This window comes from Protopterus annectens, chromosome 12.part0, assembly GCF_019279795.1.
Source record: "Protopterus annectens isolate FY-2018-M chromosome 12.part0, PAN1.0, whole genome shotgun sequence".
Classification (NCBI taxonomy): Eukaryota; Metazoa; Chordata; order Ceratodontiformes; family Protopteridae; genus Protopterus; species Protopterus annectens.
In genome coordinates, this window is record NC_056746.1 from 784,602,161 (window position 1) to 784,620,789 (window position 18,629).

Below are 18,629 nucleotides of genomic sequence, written 5' to 3' on the forward strand. Positions count from 1 at the left end.
GATTTTAGAAGCGACTATCAAAAGTGGACTGTCTGTTTCGTGAGACTGTTGTCTGATTTCAGTGTCAGTGGTGAACCTTAATCAATCTTCATGAAGAAGTTTTTCTCAAAATGTCTGTAGATCTTAAATGCAATTTTAGGATGCATTGTCAGAACAATATTCCTGTTTTCAGTATGCCCTGCATGTTGAGTTATCACCTGTCCCCCATTATACATGATCACCCCCTATTTAAGCAGCTACATACTGTTGAAAAACTTGAAAATAACAAATGCCCAGAGATTTTAGGGCAATATGTGTCCTCTAAAAATTCCATGAAACAACTATTCTGTATCTAAAACATAGTTAAAAAAAAAAAAAAGAGCGAGAACGAAATCTTGCTACTGTTTAGAACATTTGACAGGAGACTACACAGCTCTTGAGCTCTGAGGCTGTTGGCCTTATCTAGGTCTTCCCTGCATTCTCAGAGAATTGCACCAGTAAAATCATTCATCTTCTCCAACAATTCATGTGTGGTATGCTTCACAGGGTAGTGTAATCTTGGTCATGGTCACTGCGATGCTGTAGGCTTTGACCACAACTACTAGAGTCCCACTTTGGACATTTGAAAAGGTGACTACTTTAACTCAGAAGGATACAAACATCACGAAACATGGAACAGACATGGCACTGAACATGTCTTTAGTTCCAGCAGCCAGGGAATACAAATACAGCATTAAAAGATACAGTGAAGAGGAGTTAACGTTCCTATCTTTTATGCCAAATAGCAAAATTACAGCCGGAATGTGATGACCTGAATCCTTGGCCATACTTGGCACAAACACATCAACAGAGTCTTTGTAAGTAGTGAAATAAGGAAATACCCAACAAAAACACCACAGGATCAGTAGTAGCATGACAGCAGAACCCCAATGAGACAGCATAATGCTTCTGTCAGTATATGCACCAGCTTATTGCAAAACAGGCCAAGACAGAATGCAAGACATCAAGAACTGACACTACCCCCAGGGCCATTCATGTGTGCACCACATCAGGGTCCAGCACCATGAGAAAACATAGTCAAATATTTTCATTTTTAACAAAGTTAACAATTAAATAAAAAATAAATGTTCTGGTGATGTAAGACTATGGTCAGTTACACCACAGAGCACCTCCTACCCAAGAACCTTGCACAACATAATTCAGAGACAAAGCCTATTTCTACACGACAGACCATACCAGTACACATCTAACCAAAAGCCCAGTCTGTGAAAATCCAGCATTCAGAAATAAAGAACATATTTAACAGCTCAAGAATATTCTGACCCTGTCAACTATTCCAAGTACCAAAAACCACAAAAGGAATTTTACTATTATGAAAGGAACAGTTCTATAGTGAAGTTACTAGTCAAAACTTACAGGAAGCAATTTTTGTTCTGTTAGTAGTTATTACTTCTTACTGGTAAAGGTTGGCCCTGCAACTGAGCAAGAACTACCATCATACAGCTGAACTGTCCAGATTTTCACCTCACATTTTCGGTCTGTTCCTCCTAAAAATTGTGATTTCCTGGCACATCACTGAGAAATGAAGTCATTATATAGTCGCACACATTTGAGTTTCAGACTTTATCCTTTAGAAAATGTATGTTAACACAATGCCTGTTATTCTAGCAACTTTCTAAGTTTCTAAGAGCAATATTTAAAATTTGTCCATATATTTGGACCTTTCCCCCCATTTTAGGCTTTATCCAGATTTCTTGTGCTTAGAGGTTGAGAGCTATGGTTACTATACAAATATGAAGTATTTTTTTTTCAGTTTTTTTTTTTCATAAAACAAAGTACAGCTCTGAACTTTTTATCTTGGTTTATGGACAAATCTACATAAACGCAGCTAGCAAGCAGGTCATAGTAATCATTCAGCACATTCACAGACCACTTTGAAGTGAAACAGTGACAATAAAAAAATCTAAACTAATGGATGAATGAAGGAATCTATACTGAAGCTCTGAGTACTAAATTACAGCTGTAACTATATTTCCTTTAAGTGTTTAATGAATCACAGTCAAATAATCAATTGCCTGCCAGTTGTGTGTGTGTAGCACATGCGTCACCAAATGCTGAGAGTGCATATTTTGCAGATGAATTTGAACACAAGACCAAAACAAACAAGGAAAAGGTAATAGATGCTCCATTTGGACAAACACTCCGCTAAAGCTGGTTAAAATGTACAATTAGCATACAAAGCACAAGTTTTAGTATTTTTGTCAAAGCATTTGGACAGAGTCATTAGAATAATCAGATGAACTGACGTTTGGCAATGATAATGTATAAATTAATGAGCAAACAGAACTGAATTAGTAAGTATTTTACAACAAATTTGGTTATCTATTAATAATAAACATCTGTTAAAAAGACAGCAGTGAAATAATAGTACATGGAACACAAACTGGCTCTCAGACAGATCCCATAAAGTAAGAATAGCGGGATCTATGTCCGAATCCAGACCAGTAACGAGTGGTGTGCCTCAGGGCTCTGTCCTGGGGCCCCTCCTGTTTGGCATATACTTCTCAGAAGTACAGGCAAGCATGGAAGGGCTGTGGCTGACTAAGTTTGCGGACAACTGCAAACTGGGTGCTATAATAGAGTCTCCGGCCGACATGGAGATCCTCCAGAAGGACCTAAATGAGACTGATGCATGGTGCCAAAGCCATGGTCTCAAGCTAAATGCAAAAAAATGCATAGTAATCCCCTTTGGAAAAAACAGAGTACCCGCAAACTACAACACAGGAGGTAATCCCCTGAAATCTGAAGAAGAAATAAGGGATCTAGGGACCCACGTAGATAGTCAGCTTTCCTTTGATAACCATGTTGCCAAAGTGGTTAGAAAATCCTTCTATGTGACCCATCTGATCACGAAAGGGTTCGCATCAAGATCTAAGGATGTAATGGTGCCCCTCTACTCTTCCCTCATCAGACCCATTATTGAGTAAATGCACCAATTGGAATGTACCTGGCTAGACATCTCCAGCAGCAGGAGAGACCACAGAGGTACCTAACCAAGAGGATTACTGGCCTTAAACAGTTGCCCTATGCAGCACGATTGAAAAAGCTAAGACTGTTCTCTGTTGCATACCGCTTTCTCAGAGGCGATCTCTGTCTAACGTACAGAGCCATGTCCAACCCAGAATTGTTGAACATGCTCCATCTTAGCAAAACCAAATCTACTCGAGCTACACGCTCTAGGGATATAAACCTCAACACAACAATGAAGAGAACATGCTGGTGGGATAGATTCCCTTCGCAGAGACTTCCCTTACTATGGAACAGGGTCCCGATCTACATAAGACAGAGCCCCTCACTATCACTCTTCAAGAGGAACCCTGATGAGTGGATGGATAACAGAAAGTTCACACCGGGGATCAAACCAACAGCACTACTAGATAGGGGCCAAGGGTACTAGCTACTAGTACAAGGGTCTAGGGAACTACTAAAGGGGCGGTGAATACCGCACAATTTGGCTGGGCTAATATATGCCTTCGGGCAGATAGCCCAGTACCAACCTATGAACCTATATCATTAAACTCATTTAGGCCTCTTTTGTTTGCTTGGAATGTTTTTAAAGAATCATTTTAGAAAGTACAGTTGTGTAAGACCTTACCATAACAGTAGATGTCCAAATTCTCATTTGCAGTATTCTTCACTCTTTATGGGGCTATCCTGCTGAGGATAGACTAAGGTCTGGCTAGTATACCAATGCCTTTACACCTGCCAGGTGTCATATATCAGCTGTTATGTCCTACATACATGGTATAAGGTACACACGTGACATATGGATGCCTAATCATCAGAATTGAAGTGTCATAGGAGAAACTGAGCAACCTTAGAGAAAGCAATAATATACCCATCCAGAAGGCAAAACGCGACATAAGGATGGAAGACAGACCTATCAGCCAGGAGTAGGACAGCAGAAAAAAATAGGGGGCAGGAGGGAGGGACAAAATACTGCAATAGAGAAAAGGAAGACATCTACTGTTATGGTAAGATCTTATACACACTGTACTACATCCTTCCTCATCACTACTGCAGTATTCTTTACACTTGGGAGAGTACAAAAGTTACTGGAAAGTATGGGAGGAGGAAGGCAGAGAAGAAACCTCAACAACCCATGAAGGTCAGTGCTGGCAAGTCCTGCACTGATCCTGGAAATGACATCCAACTTGTAATGTTTGGTAAAAGTGTGTTCAGAAGACCAAGTACCAACTTCCAACATGGTCCTAGTGTCCAGACTCTTGAAAAAAGCACCAGAAGAGGCTATTACCCTGGTAGAATGAGCATGAACAGAAGAGGAAAGCTACTTGCCATAAAAAGAACAAAAATAAATGGTCTTATAAATCCAAGAGGAGACTGTTTGCTTAAACACTGCCAACTCAATTTCCTGGCATGAAGGAAAACAATTTGCTCAGATTTACTGATGCATTTTGTCTTATTCAAGTAATAATGACTTATGTAAATCTAAGGTGTGTAGTACCCTCTCACTAGAAGTCTGTGGAGAAGAAAAAAGGAGAGAATATGAATGGACCAATTCAAGGACACATCATTAACCACCATGGTCATAAAAGGAGGATTGGTAAGAAAAGAGACACCATCCTTGTGAAAATCCATAAAAAGGAGGAACTGCTATGATAGCTTGGACTTCAGAGACCTTCTAGGCAGAAGTAAGAGCCACAACCAATGCAGTCTTCCAAGTACAATGCTGTAGGGAAGGAGGAAAAACAGGTTCAAAAGAGGAGTGTGTCAACCTTTCAAGAACATTAAGGTTCCAAGAAGGAAGAATAGGATTTTTTGGAGGGCTATGAAGGACACCTTTTCAAAATTTACTTCAAAACTAGAAGCCATAGATGGACTCAGGAGAAGACAGGCAAAAATGGCTGACAAATGAACTTCAACAGAGGAATATGCTAAACCAGCATTAATCAGCTCGCATAAATAAGAAAGGACTGTAAGGACCCCCGCAGAAATAGAGCCCACGTCATGCTTGAGACAACAGAAAATCTCTTCCATTTAGCCATATAGGATTTTCTAGTAGTGGGTTTTCTGGCCTCCTGCAAAACCTGAAGCAAGTCTTCAGAAAACTGACAATTGAAAGCAATCAAAACCTATCACCTGAAGTGTCAGTTAAGGGTAGACAAGTGAGGGTGAATGAGAGATCTCTTGTCTTGTGTGAGAAGATCCACCCTGTGTGGTAACTTGTCATGGCAGCCCTTGGCCAGATGAAACAGAAGGGGGAAACCAATGCTATTTGGGTTAAAAGGGAGTCACCAGCAAAATTCTGACTGTGCCCTACATGACCTTATGCAGGTCTCTGGGAGGTAGACAGAGAATGGATGGACATACAGAAACATACCCTTCCAAGAAAAAGACACAGCATCCACTCTCCAAACCAAAGAACAAGGCACTATGGAATAGAACTGAGGAAAATGTCTGTTCAGAGAGGAGGCCAAATATCTGAGGAGCAGACCACTGCTGTACAATGTCCAGAAACATTTCCCTGTGAAACATTCATTCATGAGGATGTGTCCTGCACCTATTAGACTGAGCTCTGAAAGGATGTAAACCGCCTGAAGAACCAAGTGACGACATACTGCAAAATCTCAAGCTTGAAGACCCAGCCTGCAAAGAAGGTAAGATTTTCTGCCCCTTGCTTGCTGATGACCTGTGGTATTATCTGTAAAAATCTTTAGAGGACCTAGAATTCAAAGGGAGTAAAAGGCCTGGACAGCTAGGAGTACAGCCCTCATTCTCCTTGACATTCATATAGTCTGTTATCTGTTGATGGGACCAAAGACCCAGGACTTTCAGGTTGTTGGAGGAGGCTTGCAAACGTGATCAGAAGCATCCATATGCAGCTCCTGAGTAGGGAGAAGAACATGAAAAGGGAGATGCGGATTTAGGAAAAATCTGATCAATCCACCAGTGGAGCTCAAGCTAATATAGGGACTAGTTACTTCAGAGAGTGGCAGTGCTGGAGCCAAACAGTCTTGACATGCCATTGAAATTTCCTCATGTGGGGTCTGGCAAAAGGAAGCATGGGAATGGTTGATGCCATGTACCCCAGGTTTCGGAGAAATTCCCTTGCAGGATGGACTGGAAATAAGCAGTCAGAGAGAGGATTGTGTGTGTGTGTGTGTGGGGGGGGGCAACATTGGGATGGTCTGAATTCTGTCCAAAAACACTTAGTCCTGAGAGCGAGACAGTTAATACAAACATTTTGAGATTGCAAATGACCCCGCACTGTGCAGAAGCAGCCCAGTGAAATGTAGATTTTGAAGCAGGATCTGTTGCGAGGGGGGCTTGAATTAGAAATATCTAAATTCCCTGAAGTCTGAAAAAAAACTACCATAGGGACCAGACATTTGGCAAACACCCTTGGAAATGCAGAAAGATCAAAAGGCAAAGCAGAGAACCGATAACAGGAAGAAAGAGAGAAACGTAAAATCTTCCTGAAGAGAGGGTGAATAGGGATATGGAGGTAAGCGTCATTCAAATACAAAGATACCAGAAAAGCTTGAGGATGCAAAAAAGGCAAAAGTGTTTAAATTGACAACATCCTAAAGGAAGGAACTTTGAGAAAGGGGTTAAGGAAAGATAGATCTAGAAAGGCCTCCATGGCCCCTCCTTCCTGGGAACCAGAAACATTCTGGAATAAAAATCTGTTCCCTGCTGAGGAAAGGGAACAGGTTGGATTGTTTCTTGTTCCACCAGATCCCACAGAACCAAAGGAAAAAGAGGAAGCTGGGAAGGAGGAGGTTGAGGAAGACCAGAAAATGGAGGAAGCAACTTCTAATCCATAAAATAACCATGTTGGATGATGAGGTTATCTGTTGCCAAAAAGGAAAGGAAAGGGTTAGACTGAGGAACAGAGGAATCTGCCCGAAGGGAAAGAGATGCTGGACGTCAGATAGAGGCAAATTTATCAGGAAATGAAGGTGTTTGGCCTCTAGAACTCTGGGTTTGTCTAAGAAAATCCACTTAGCAACTCTCTTGGTCCTAGTAAGTTGTCTAGGATGTCTAAAGACCTAAAAAGATTTTGATGGATTATTTACATGGAACTTAAGCACAGGAAAAACAAAAATGTGCTTCAAGTCTTGCATAACCTTGCCCTTATTCTGAAAGGTTTTAAACAATTCTGCAGCAGCACTTCCAAAAGATTCTAGTTGTCTAAGGGAGAATATAAATGTTTGGCCTTAATGCCTTGAGGTAAGGCTTGAAGGTACAGCCAAGAGCATCTCCTCATATCAGAACCAACTGCAGCTCCCCTGGAAGAGGCATCAGTTGCATCATAGCTGCATTTAAAGGAATAGTGAGTTACCAGAGTAGTGCTGCTCAGTAAAGAAAGAGCAGAATTCTTACTGTCCAAATCAGGTATAGCAGTCAACCCCCCCAGCTGGGAGAGAAGAGCCAGAAAATATTCTAGTCCTGTGGGTCTAATAATTAATGGGCCTAAAACCAAAGTTGCAGAAGTATTCACTTTTTTTCCTCATACCTTTCCAAAAAAGCACGACTGTGCTGATCAGAAAGTAAAGGCTTAGAAGAGGAAAGCAGTTTCGATGGCTTATCTGTGGACACAGAAACAGCAGGATCAGCTAAAGGACTTCTATACAAAGTATTTAAAATCCTCAAGAAATTTACAAAATCTGCCTGGCATCTTAGGGGCCAGGGGTTGACAGTCAAAAACCTTGAGAATCTGCTGTAAATATATCCAAAAGGGCAGCTAAAAAAGGAGGGGCTGCAGAGGGTCTGGGTGAGTCCACCTGCAACAGTTCAGATCTCATTTGAATCAGAAATCTGGAAGCAGTCCCAGTTAAAGTGGTCCATCATATGGATCACTGTATCCCCAAAGGATAATTATTCAAAGGAGAGTCAAGGGACAAAAAAAATTTCGTCATCAGACCCCCACGGCCAGAGGAGAGTGGATCTGGGAGGAATATGCTATGGCTTCTTCACCAGAATCCAACCCTTCATCAGAAGAATCAGAATCCCTAGGCCTCTTAAGAGAAGTGGAAGACAAAGGCAGAGAAGAGACAGACAAACCCTGTGTGTGTGTGTGTGTTTGGGGGGGGGGGGGGTTCAGGGCCATAAGGGCATTAAACATCTCCTGGGTAAAGTCCTGCTATTCTTTGTGAGGATCCTTAGCCACGGTCGCTACATGTCTGTTTCTGTTCTTTTTTAAAGGAACATCTGCTTTAACAAATCTATGAAATTCAGACCCCTGCCTAGATTCGAGGAGGGTACCAGGCACCGCTTTCCCAACTAAAATTTGGGGAATCCCCCAAGGCCATTCAGATATAATCAGCCACAGTTTCCCCTCTACATCTGTATCAGATGTACACACAGCCTCGATGAATGTGCAAGTAGGCAGTTCTGTGTTGGTCTCCAACTAGATCGCTACAGAGGGAACTGACGACAGCACCTGACAGTCCTCGGGTTCTCCATCCAACCAGAGAGTGACATCTGGTGGAGGCTGGATAGCAACAGGTTCAGTACATGCTTTTTTAGATTTTTTCTTGAGTGGCAGCTGAACTTCAGGGTGGGCAGATTCAGTCATGGTACTCATTTCCAAAAACTTCAGACATTGGTTTTCCAAATAAATTGAAAGGGACAATAGACAGCTGTGGAGTGTCTTTCAGACAAACACCTGACAAATATTATGGCCGTGCATAGCACCCAAACAAAAAAGGCACTTCTCATGTCTATCTTTATGGGGAATCTGCTTCCCACATTCACACTTTCCTTTCCAGGATGACATGAAAACAAACTATAAAAGGCTCGGAAGATAAACTAGCTTGGTGAATGGCAAACAGACAAAATCAGACATAGCATTTGGACTGGTGGCAAAGAATTTTGAGGATTAGGTGTCTGTACATTACATATGTACCTAATGCTTTGCACAGAGGACATGCATCTGATGCACTATGCCTGGAAGGTGAAAAGGTTTCGATATACTGTCAGGATGTTAGGTGTCCTTGGCAGGATATCCCCATAAAGGTAAAGAATACTGCAACAATAATAAGGAAGAACATCTCCACATTGTTGCAAAGATGTTAAGTAAATTACAATCTGGAAACCAACTAAAGAGAATAAAGCAACTGAGAGACTTAAGATTTGTGTAGACAATGCTGAAAGCAGATCAATCTTTTCCACTCAGCCAACATATGGAAAAGGGAGCTGCAAAAGGAAAAGTGCAAATTACAACAGGGTTCACAAAAAGAAGTATGAACTACGGACAGGTGAGCAATGATAAACAATGAAAGCTCCGACAGAAGAAAGATGACAGGATGCTTGTGTAACTAAATTGAGTACATTTATTTCCATCTATTCAAGCAAGAAGAATCTGCACCTGCTGTTGTGAGCATATGTCTGTACATGATGTCTTAGATGACAAAGATATATCCGGAGTAACCATCTGAAAAGTTGAGATCTGCTAGAGCGAGTCCTGAAACATACAGACTGAATGGCTGAAAAAAAGATTTTCATACACTTAGTCTGAGATGGCCACTTCTTGGAATATTCCCTTTTCTCTGAGGTGTTGCAATCTCAGAGTTGTAATATACAAGTTCAGGGTGTGAGGGGTGCAGGGGGCTTTGCTGCCCCCTCCTGCAAAAAGAAGTGTAAAAGAGAAGAACCATCTTCAAGATTCATTCCTTTCCTGGGTTTTCAGTCTTTTTTTTTTTCTGCTTGTTAACACCTGGCATTTCAAGTGCACACATTTCCAAAGGGAGACTGCATCCTTCACTAATAGAAATCCTGAAATTCCTAACAGCATCTTACTGAAATGTTGTGCCTGTTACTTTTTTCCCCCCTCACACAGACCTGACCATCAGTGCATCTTGATGCCCCTTGTCCTTTGTCAGGTCTGCTTACCCCTCCTAATCACTCCCAGACGTCTTACATTAGGATAGGGGCCGAAGAGGATCCTAAGGCCATCGTAAGACCATGCCAATCTCCCATGCAGGCATTTTGTATGTCCGAGGGCTAGTCCCCTCTGTGGACCACACTCCTTACTACCTACCAGGGACCTTATGCAGGAAGCAGCAAGGTGAATACCCATCTTTTCCTGTCAGAACCGCTAACTGAACACAGGTTGCCAAAGCCATAGTTAGAGTTTTATGCATCAATGCCATGCCATGGGGGGAGTATGAGTATAATCATTTTAATAGTCAGAGATGTCTCAGAACTCGAGTAGGGTCTTTTTAAAAAGGGAATAAAAATGTAGACAGGATCAGTGACAGCATGGTATCACCAGATGACAGGAAGATTACACCAAACAAGCCTACTCAAAATTGTCACTATAGTTGTAGATGTAATGTGTTAGCAGTAAAGGTTGGGATCCATGCACGTAACCTACCCTAATGTCAAAAAAGGCCTCTGGCATCATTTAATAGAGGAAATTACCAAACCAATTTAAAAATGTTACAGAACAGTGACCAAAAATAACATGTTACATTTTTTTCAAAGTTGATGGAAGCATGGGGACTGCTGGGAATGTGTTCAGTGCATTCAGTAGCCACACTGTTAAAGGAATAAAAACGATACTGGCTTTACTTCAAAACACAAAAACCTGCAACAAAGCTGACATATCAGACAGCCTGAATCAAGTATGAATGATTTTTTTAAGCTAGAGATAGTCAAAGCAATGGCAGACATGATTAGTGCTAAAAATACAAAGTTTCAGAGCTAAAAATACAAACCCAGGTGAACATGAAGCAAGAATAATTAATTTACCACAGAAGAAGGACAGACATAGCAACACCTAAACAAAGAAAAAAACCTGCAGTTCCAACACAAAGGTCAAAGTGCACTACTTCTGAAAGGAACAGTTATGAATCTAAATACTTTGATAAAAATCTAAAAGGATTTAGAATGTCTACTTTATAAAGGTGGGGGTGGGGCTCTACTGAGATATTAAATACATAAAGGAAACAAAGCACTGGATAACCACAAGTTATGGTAAATATATTGAAATAGAGAAAAGTGGCTAGGAAGACACTATAAGGAGTGAAGGAGGAAGGCTCAGAGGAAATTTGAGGCAGCTTACATTTGTTAGTAATGTTTTGTAAAACAGATGGTGAAAACCAGTAACATACTGTCACTGTACACAGTGAAAGCTGCCATGGCAGAGGAATTTATGCACACAAAGGACAGATACAGCTGTCTCCAAAAATATGAGATAGTTGTAAAAGTCTGAAATCCACAAAACCTCTGCGGATCTAATGCAGGTAAGATTTTTACCTAGGGAATACTAAAAAGAATTTTTTAATCTCTGATTTAACGACAAAATGCTGTTTAGCTAACATTAGGTATTGGATCTGGCAATGCTGGAATACAACAAAGGCTGAACAACTTCTGACCACATACAAATAATGCTTTTTATATATAAACCATAAATGCAGCCTTATTGTAATCCTTGTGTACTGTTGCAACAGTCAATACCACAGACTTGTCTGTGCTTTCAGTCCTCTACTAGAAACCTTTAAGCTCATCATTAATATCAGAAGTTCAAGAGGCTCATAATTCTTTACATTTCTTTACCTATTAACAGTACATAGCATACTATTTTCACAATTAACACTGTTTTTACAAATGGTGTCATCAATACTCTACTATTAACAAGGTCACATCTCTCAAAAACGCCCTTTAGTCTTAACACAAAATGTCCAAATCCCCCAACACACTCTACGGTGCCTTGCAGAATTACAGCATACAAATATCTAATGAAGCTGACATGTCCACCAATACATCTCTCTGATCTACAAGCCTTTAAAATGACAGATCATCTTTGATGTATAGGATGTTCACTTTAGCTAGTCAGGATCCTTTTTCTCTGCAATACCTTTATGGGATTCAGTTTTTCTTACAGTGGACTTCATTTAGATAGCATTTTGTTTATCATTTTTCAAGTAGTCAACCTCTGAATCTGTACCCGTGTACATTACTCTCATTGAGTATATGCTGTTTTGTTTTAAAGCAACTTCTACATTTACTTTAGTATAAGTTTATTTAAACATCTCCATTTTTGCTAGTAGGTTTGAAGATGCTGTCCGCTGTCATGACACTAGGTCAAATACTAACCTCTTGGCATGCGCACTCTCTTTTTGTTCTACCACTAACAACAGTTTGTATCTGCAGTATTTCTGCACTGAACTTTTTCCTGTTAGGGGACCTCTACATAGCGTGGATACCTGTCAAATCTTCGAACGTTCAAAATTTCGAACGTTACATGGTCGAGACCAAACATTTGAAATTTTGAGTGCTCGAAGATAGACTTTCAACGGCAATGTACAGTGCAGATAGGGAGAATTTCCTTTTCTGCACTGAAGTGCAGTCTTGGAGTTAGTATATTTAAGTAGGGGGGGTGTGGGGGGTGCAGGTGTGCTTGCCCCCTGCCTAGACCGTTAAAGTGTTTTTTTTTTATGTTCGAACATCCAAATGTCGAACATTTGGTCTCAACCATGTAATGTTCGACATTTTGGATGTTCGAACATTTAACATAGACCACATAGCATTTACCATTTGTTAGTAAAAAACAGACTTTACATTTTTTTTTGCTCAGTAGGCATCTCTCTGTCATTAGAAACAACTGCATTTTATTCAGCACATTATCGGAGGACAACTTATTTTTGTGTGTTCTATACCTTTACTTATGTCATTTGGTTTGCATCTTCTAGCTATTGTTAAAATCTGTTTATTTGCTAAAAACTACTTAATAGTCTTAGTAGTCTTACTATTACGCCTTACGTTCACTGCTTGGATTCTTGCATACTTTCACTCCTGCATACAAAAGGCTTTTAATATTTGTTGTTACACGGCATACAAGGCAGGTAACCCAGCTTCTCTTCTGGTCCAAGAGTGTAGAAGTGCTAGCTTTGTGATCAGCTCCACACATTTTTCTAATACCATTACACCTCACAGCAAAAAACATTTTTCCTTTCTAATACATCTTTGCAAATGAGAGCTACATCCCCTACAATAACCAGTTGAACATCTAGTTAGCAATTATCTTGCATTACAATGATCTACTTCATTTTTACTTTCTGTAGCAGTACACAAGCTCTCAGTGCAAAGCATCAACGTACTACCAACCTCTTTCTGTACTACTGGTACATTCAGCCTCTAAGTCCTGACACAAGAGTATAATTCACAGCTGAATTTCAGTCATACTCACCCCAAACCTCACCCATAACAAAGCATTCCTGCTGATTCTCAGTACATATCACAGGAATCCTAAACAGTTACACTACAAGCATTTTCATTTTCCCCATACACACATTTTTCAATCGTAAACCAAGTACTAACTAGCCAGCGCCATCTATTCCAAAATTTGTACAGGCGGTCGAGTCCTCTCACTAGCAAGGAACAACATCTCTCTCACAGTTACTAACTTCTTTTCCAGGGCAGCAAATAATGACAATAACACTAGATAGCTAGCCAATTTATTAACAGGACATTATATGAATGCTGTTGAAACACCACTCACTAGCACCAACCAAAATCTTTGAAGAGACAACACAAAGCAACATATTACTAACTTGTGCCCAAAAATAAATTATTGTTAAAGACGACTAGCACTAACCTTAGTGGTCCATCCAAATATCAATTAACAAGATAACCCTCAAAATAATTTCACACAAATGGTACCCTTCAGAAGTTTTCCCTGCCAATAAGCAGAAAATATTTTCTATGTTTTCAGCTAGGCAAGATTAAATACAATGCTGTTTAAGTTCTGTTACTGTTTGGATAACTTCAATCTCCCCAATAATAGTCTTCTATTCTTTTCTTAAAAGGTTCATAGGAGATCACTAGGCTAACATCTCAATAGCTCTAACAAGCCTAGCTAGTTTTACCCAGTTTATAAAGAATTTTCTCTCACTAGAGGAAAGATAACAATGGTCGGCAAGTGGGATTTTGACAATTTCTAGAGATTGCCTCTGTCCATAAGGGGCACGGGCACCACCCAATGAGTGAATTTGCAATTTCCCATCCATTGGTCCAGAATATGCTTGAAGATGGTCAGGGAAGGGCTCTGCTTCACAGGAATAGAAAGCCCACTTCAGAGGAAGGGCAGCCTCTGGGACACATGTCTCTCTCTCTCTCTCCAGCATGATCTATTCATGTCAGAGATCAGGTTTAGGTCCTTGAAGCAGGTAAACCTTGTGTAGTTAGTTTTGTGAATATGCAGCATTTTCATCAGGGCTGGATCAGTTGGGGGTGCTATCAATGTTGTAGTATGTAGGGGTAGTGGATTGCTCAATGTGTATTATTATACACTTCTTCGCATTCAGTTTGAGGTCATAGCTCTGACACCAATCATTAGTCTGCATCAGACCTTTCTGTAGGGTATCAACATTGCTTGAGGAGTCAGTGATTTGCCCCAACTTGCAGTCATCAGCAAACTTGGTCAGACAAAAACCATCTACATTTGTCATGACATCTGAGAAGCATATTCCAAACAGAAGTGGGCACAGCACTGAGCCCTGTGGTACTACATTGGTGACTGGCCTCTTGCTGGGTGTGGATTCCCCCCTTCTCTAGTCACGTGTGTCCTTGTCCATGAGATATTTGACTATCCAGCTGGTGACATAGATTTTTAGGCCCAATGTTGTGAGTTTATGTATAATACCAGACAGGGGTACTGTGTCAAATGGGTTGGCCAGGTGAAGGTATGCGTTATGCACTGACCTACCTTCATCCATGGCCTTGGTGACCTTCTCAAGGACTGTTGCTGTCTGTTGTTGTCTTCCACTCTACTGGGACAAAGCCTGTCTGGAGACTGTGGTTAAGTAGATATCTGAGTAGGTCTGCTAGGTCATGTTTCAAGCTATTTAACAGGCACCTTGGGATTCCATCAGGGCCCATTGCTGTTGTGTTTCTAACTCTGGCTAGCACAGTGACAACCTGTTCTTTTGTGATAACAGGCAAAGAAATTGTATTGTTTTTTTGTGAGGTGTGACGAGAGGTGACAAGGGGGTCAAGTCTGGGCTGAATTTATCGGCTGGTAGGTTTGCTGCTACTTCTGGCTGAGTATAGGTAGTGCCATCTACAGACAACTCGGCATTGTTGAGCGTTTCTCTTAAGATTTTGGACACAACTAAAAAATGCTTTGTGGCTATCCTTTGCTTGGGAGGCTATTTTAGTCTTGTATTTAGTTGTTTGAAAACTTGTCTAGTTCCCTGATTTGTCTGTTGAGACTAATGAGGGATTTTTTTTCCCCTGTTGTGCACCCTCCCTCTTATTTCCACACAGGACTTTCCTCCTTTTGTTGTTATAATCTATTTATGAAATTGGTCCACCTGGATGACTTGTTTTTCCTGCTAGACCTGGATTTAGTTTGGTCAGGAATTCCAGTTTCTATGCAGCTTTTAAGTGATTGCACAGGGCATTTGTGTATACTTCTGCATAGGCCTCCATGTTTTCAGTGTTAGGGAGGGCTTTAAAATTATCTATGCTATTATTTAATAGTTGATAATTTGCCTTGGAAAAATTCTTTAGGGTATAATGGGGGTTCTACAGCTACATTTAATTCAAAGGAGACCAATTTATGATCCAGTCTTACCAATGAAGACATTATGCTGGGGGGTGCAATGCCCATGTTTGTCAGTACTATGTCAAGTATATTTGTGCCCCTACTGGTAGTGCAGGCCTGCTGTTCCAGAGCAATTCCATTGACAAAGTCCAGGAATCTCTGTGCCTGCATGTTAGTAGTCGTGCACGTTTCCCAGTTCATGGAGGTGTAGTACCCTCTAAAATCTACTGCTAAACTCAGCTATGCAGTTTTTACACAATGTTGGATAGGAGGGCATCATACAACTGAACTGCTTTTGTAGTTTATACTGTGACTTCATTCTTTTCTACTCTATGCTTCAATTCTCTCATCTCCACCTGATCTGTAAACTTTGCACTCTTACAAGTCTGTCCTCTACAGCTGTACTTCTGCTTTACACCGTTATTCATGCCATCACTCATCAGTCTGATCTTCCATGTTTGTGCCATCTCCTTGACAATCCATCTGCTTTCCTTTGTCCACTCTAGCTACACAACGCTCTTCCCCCTTCAGTTACTAAATTCATTATCCCTAAATGTGCTCAACGCCCCCCAGCTACCTCCACCAAACTCTGTTTTTCCTTTCTCCAATAATCCTTGGTTTTATATCTCCCAGTATTATTCACCCCTTTTCCAACCACTATCCATATTTCCTACCTTAGTCCCAACCCTTGTTTTTCTTCTCGCTCTCTTTTGCTCTCTCCCATAATTCTGCTCTTTTGTCACTGGATCCGCTCCCTTCATCTTCATGCTTCCTTCCTACAATCCCTACTTTATGAGCTATTTAAGATTTGTTCTCTGTGACTAGGTCTCTATGTCCTGCCCCCAAATCCTTTATCTCCTTTCCTACATTCTTTTATCTAAAATTTTTTCTCCTGCCTCACTCCTCATTTCATTGAATTGTGTATCATACTTCTCTTCCTATACTGCGTTTCACTGGTCTACAGCTGTCAGTTGCTAGCAGAAACTTGCTCCTTTGATTTGGTCTTCACACATCTGTATTGTTTTTTTTTTTTTTTGAGGTACTTAAATTTATTCATGTTTTAATTTTTACTCCACTTCTCAGGATACACCTGGAAATAAGCCATACTAAATCCTTAGTATACCTTTTCTCTTTAAAATGTCTGTTGATAAACAGCTACACCTTATAAAGAATACGGATACAACAGAGTGACAAAATAAGATAAGAAAATGATTCAGCCTTTATTACTATCAGACTGCAGTGAAGTGAAACAGGAGCCAATACATATTTCCTTAGTGGTGTGCAGACTTTTGAAGATTATCTGCAATGACCTTTTCTGTATGGCTCTGCCTATGAAGGTTTTTCTGCAGTGTATCCAACATTAAAATCTGTACTGCATTAAAGAAATCCACAACAGTAAATAAAAACAAACTGGACAATTAACTGTTCTTACTGGCTGCAGCACACACAGATAAACACACTGCTTATTTTAAGACATTCAGCTAAGTGTACTACTTTTACTTAAAAAAAAAAAAAAAAAAAAAAGAAAAGAAAAGAAAAACTCACCAGCAATTACCCAGCAGGCCTTGCAAAATATCAGATGGACGGGGTGTTCTAAAAACTGACCACTTAATACTTATATCTTTGAAACTATTGCTGTTAATTTCATGAGGCCGAAGCCACTGTTTCACTCTCTGTTGAACACTATCACCTTCTGGAAATCCTACAGACTGTGGCCCAGGAGGAAAGCTGTCATCCACAAAGTTCACCAAGTTCTGAAACAAACATATAAAAGAAAGCCATCAGACTGTCATATCTACATGTAATACAACAGGCACAGCTCAGAGTGGCATGTAATGGCAAGCATTGCATTCAGAACATGTGACAGGTATAACAGTCAAGACTGAAATTTAGTAACTACAAACACAGTCACCAAGTTTCTTGCTGCAGGCATACATTACTGTTACTAGTCACATCTCTTACAGACTCTGCCTACCAATAAACCATGTTTCTTCACATTCCTATCAGTTACTGTATCTGTTCATTTTTCCTTTTACAAGCAGATCAGTTTAAGCATGCTCTACAGACAAAGCCTAGCAATGGCTGGACCATTTGTTAACATGCACAACTGAGATGTAGCACAGAAGTACGAAATTATTAGATGCTGAGATAAACACACACATAGCTATAACTAAACCTAGGAAGAATATATCAAAAAGTTTTTCACTGCTTTGCAGCTCATCAAGATTAAAGAGGGCTTTTAGGAAACCACAACATTCTGCACGGAAGCACTAGAATAGCTGTTTGGTACACCACTGTAACAGATGCACTTTGTAATGTACAATTAATTATACATTTTGACTGAGTTAACCTGAAAATCACTTTTTGGCAATAAACACCAATTATAAAAAGCAAACAATGAAAGGTCAAAGTGAGTAATTCCTGATGTGATATAAACACATCAATATTTCAAAAAACAAAAATCATAGCAAGAAAGCATAGAAGAAGAAAACACAGGTGTTTTCGAATCTACCAAATGCTTTACGAGTGAGAGCACATCACGTTAATCAGCACATTTAAATGACAATTGTAAAAAATTTGACCATGAACTCAAAATTAGTGCCACAATTTTATTGATTAATTAAAACAGGTTTTAATAGTATAACTGTCATTCAAACATGGTTCATTCACTGCATTCGGTTTTGTAAGTGATTTATATTTACTTTACTCGGCCTTAATATAATTTCCACAAATGTTCTCACTCAAAACCAGAAGTACCACGAACTTAAAACTATGCAGAGAGCTCTTATCAATAATATCTCTCCAGATATTTGAAGAATTACATTTTCTAATTACGTAAATATGATTACATACCTTGTCTTTAAGATGTCTGATACATTATTACATTTTTCGTCTTCCATGCTTTCCTGCTGTGATTTTTATTTCCAACTAATTATGAAAAGTTTTGCACATCTCCAGCCAGAACCAGAACACAGTCAAATGAAGCTCTAGTCAGGAAAGGGGACTGCCTGCCACCATACCAGTATCCAGTTACTTGGCTTTCTCTTCCAATTTACCATAAAACACTATCCAA

General features: G+C 40.1%; 1 protein-coding gene across 1 annotated transcript in view; it reads right to left on the reverse strand.

Annotated features, from left to right (window-relative positions):
- Positions 1-18,629, reverse strand: part of CAPN15 (calpain 15) — a 1,742,089-nt gene that overhangs the window by 736,779 nt on the left and 986,681 nt on the right. Inside the window, exon 3 of the mRNA XM_044088958.1 lies at positions 17,102-17,310. Within this exon, the coding sequence (XP_043944893.1) occupies positions 17,102-17,310 (209 nt within the window). The remainder of the gene's footprint in view (positions 1-17,101; positions 17,311-18,629) is intronic.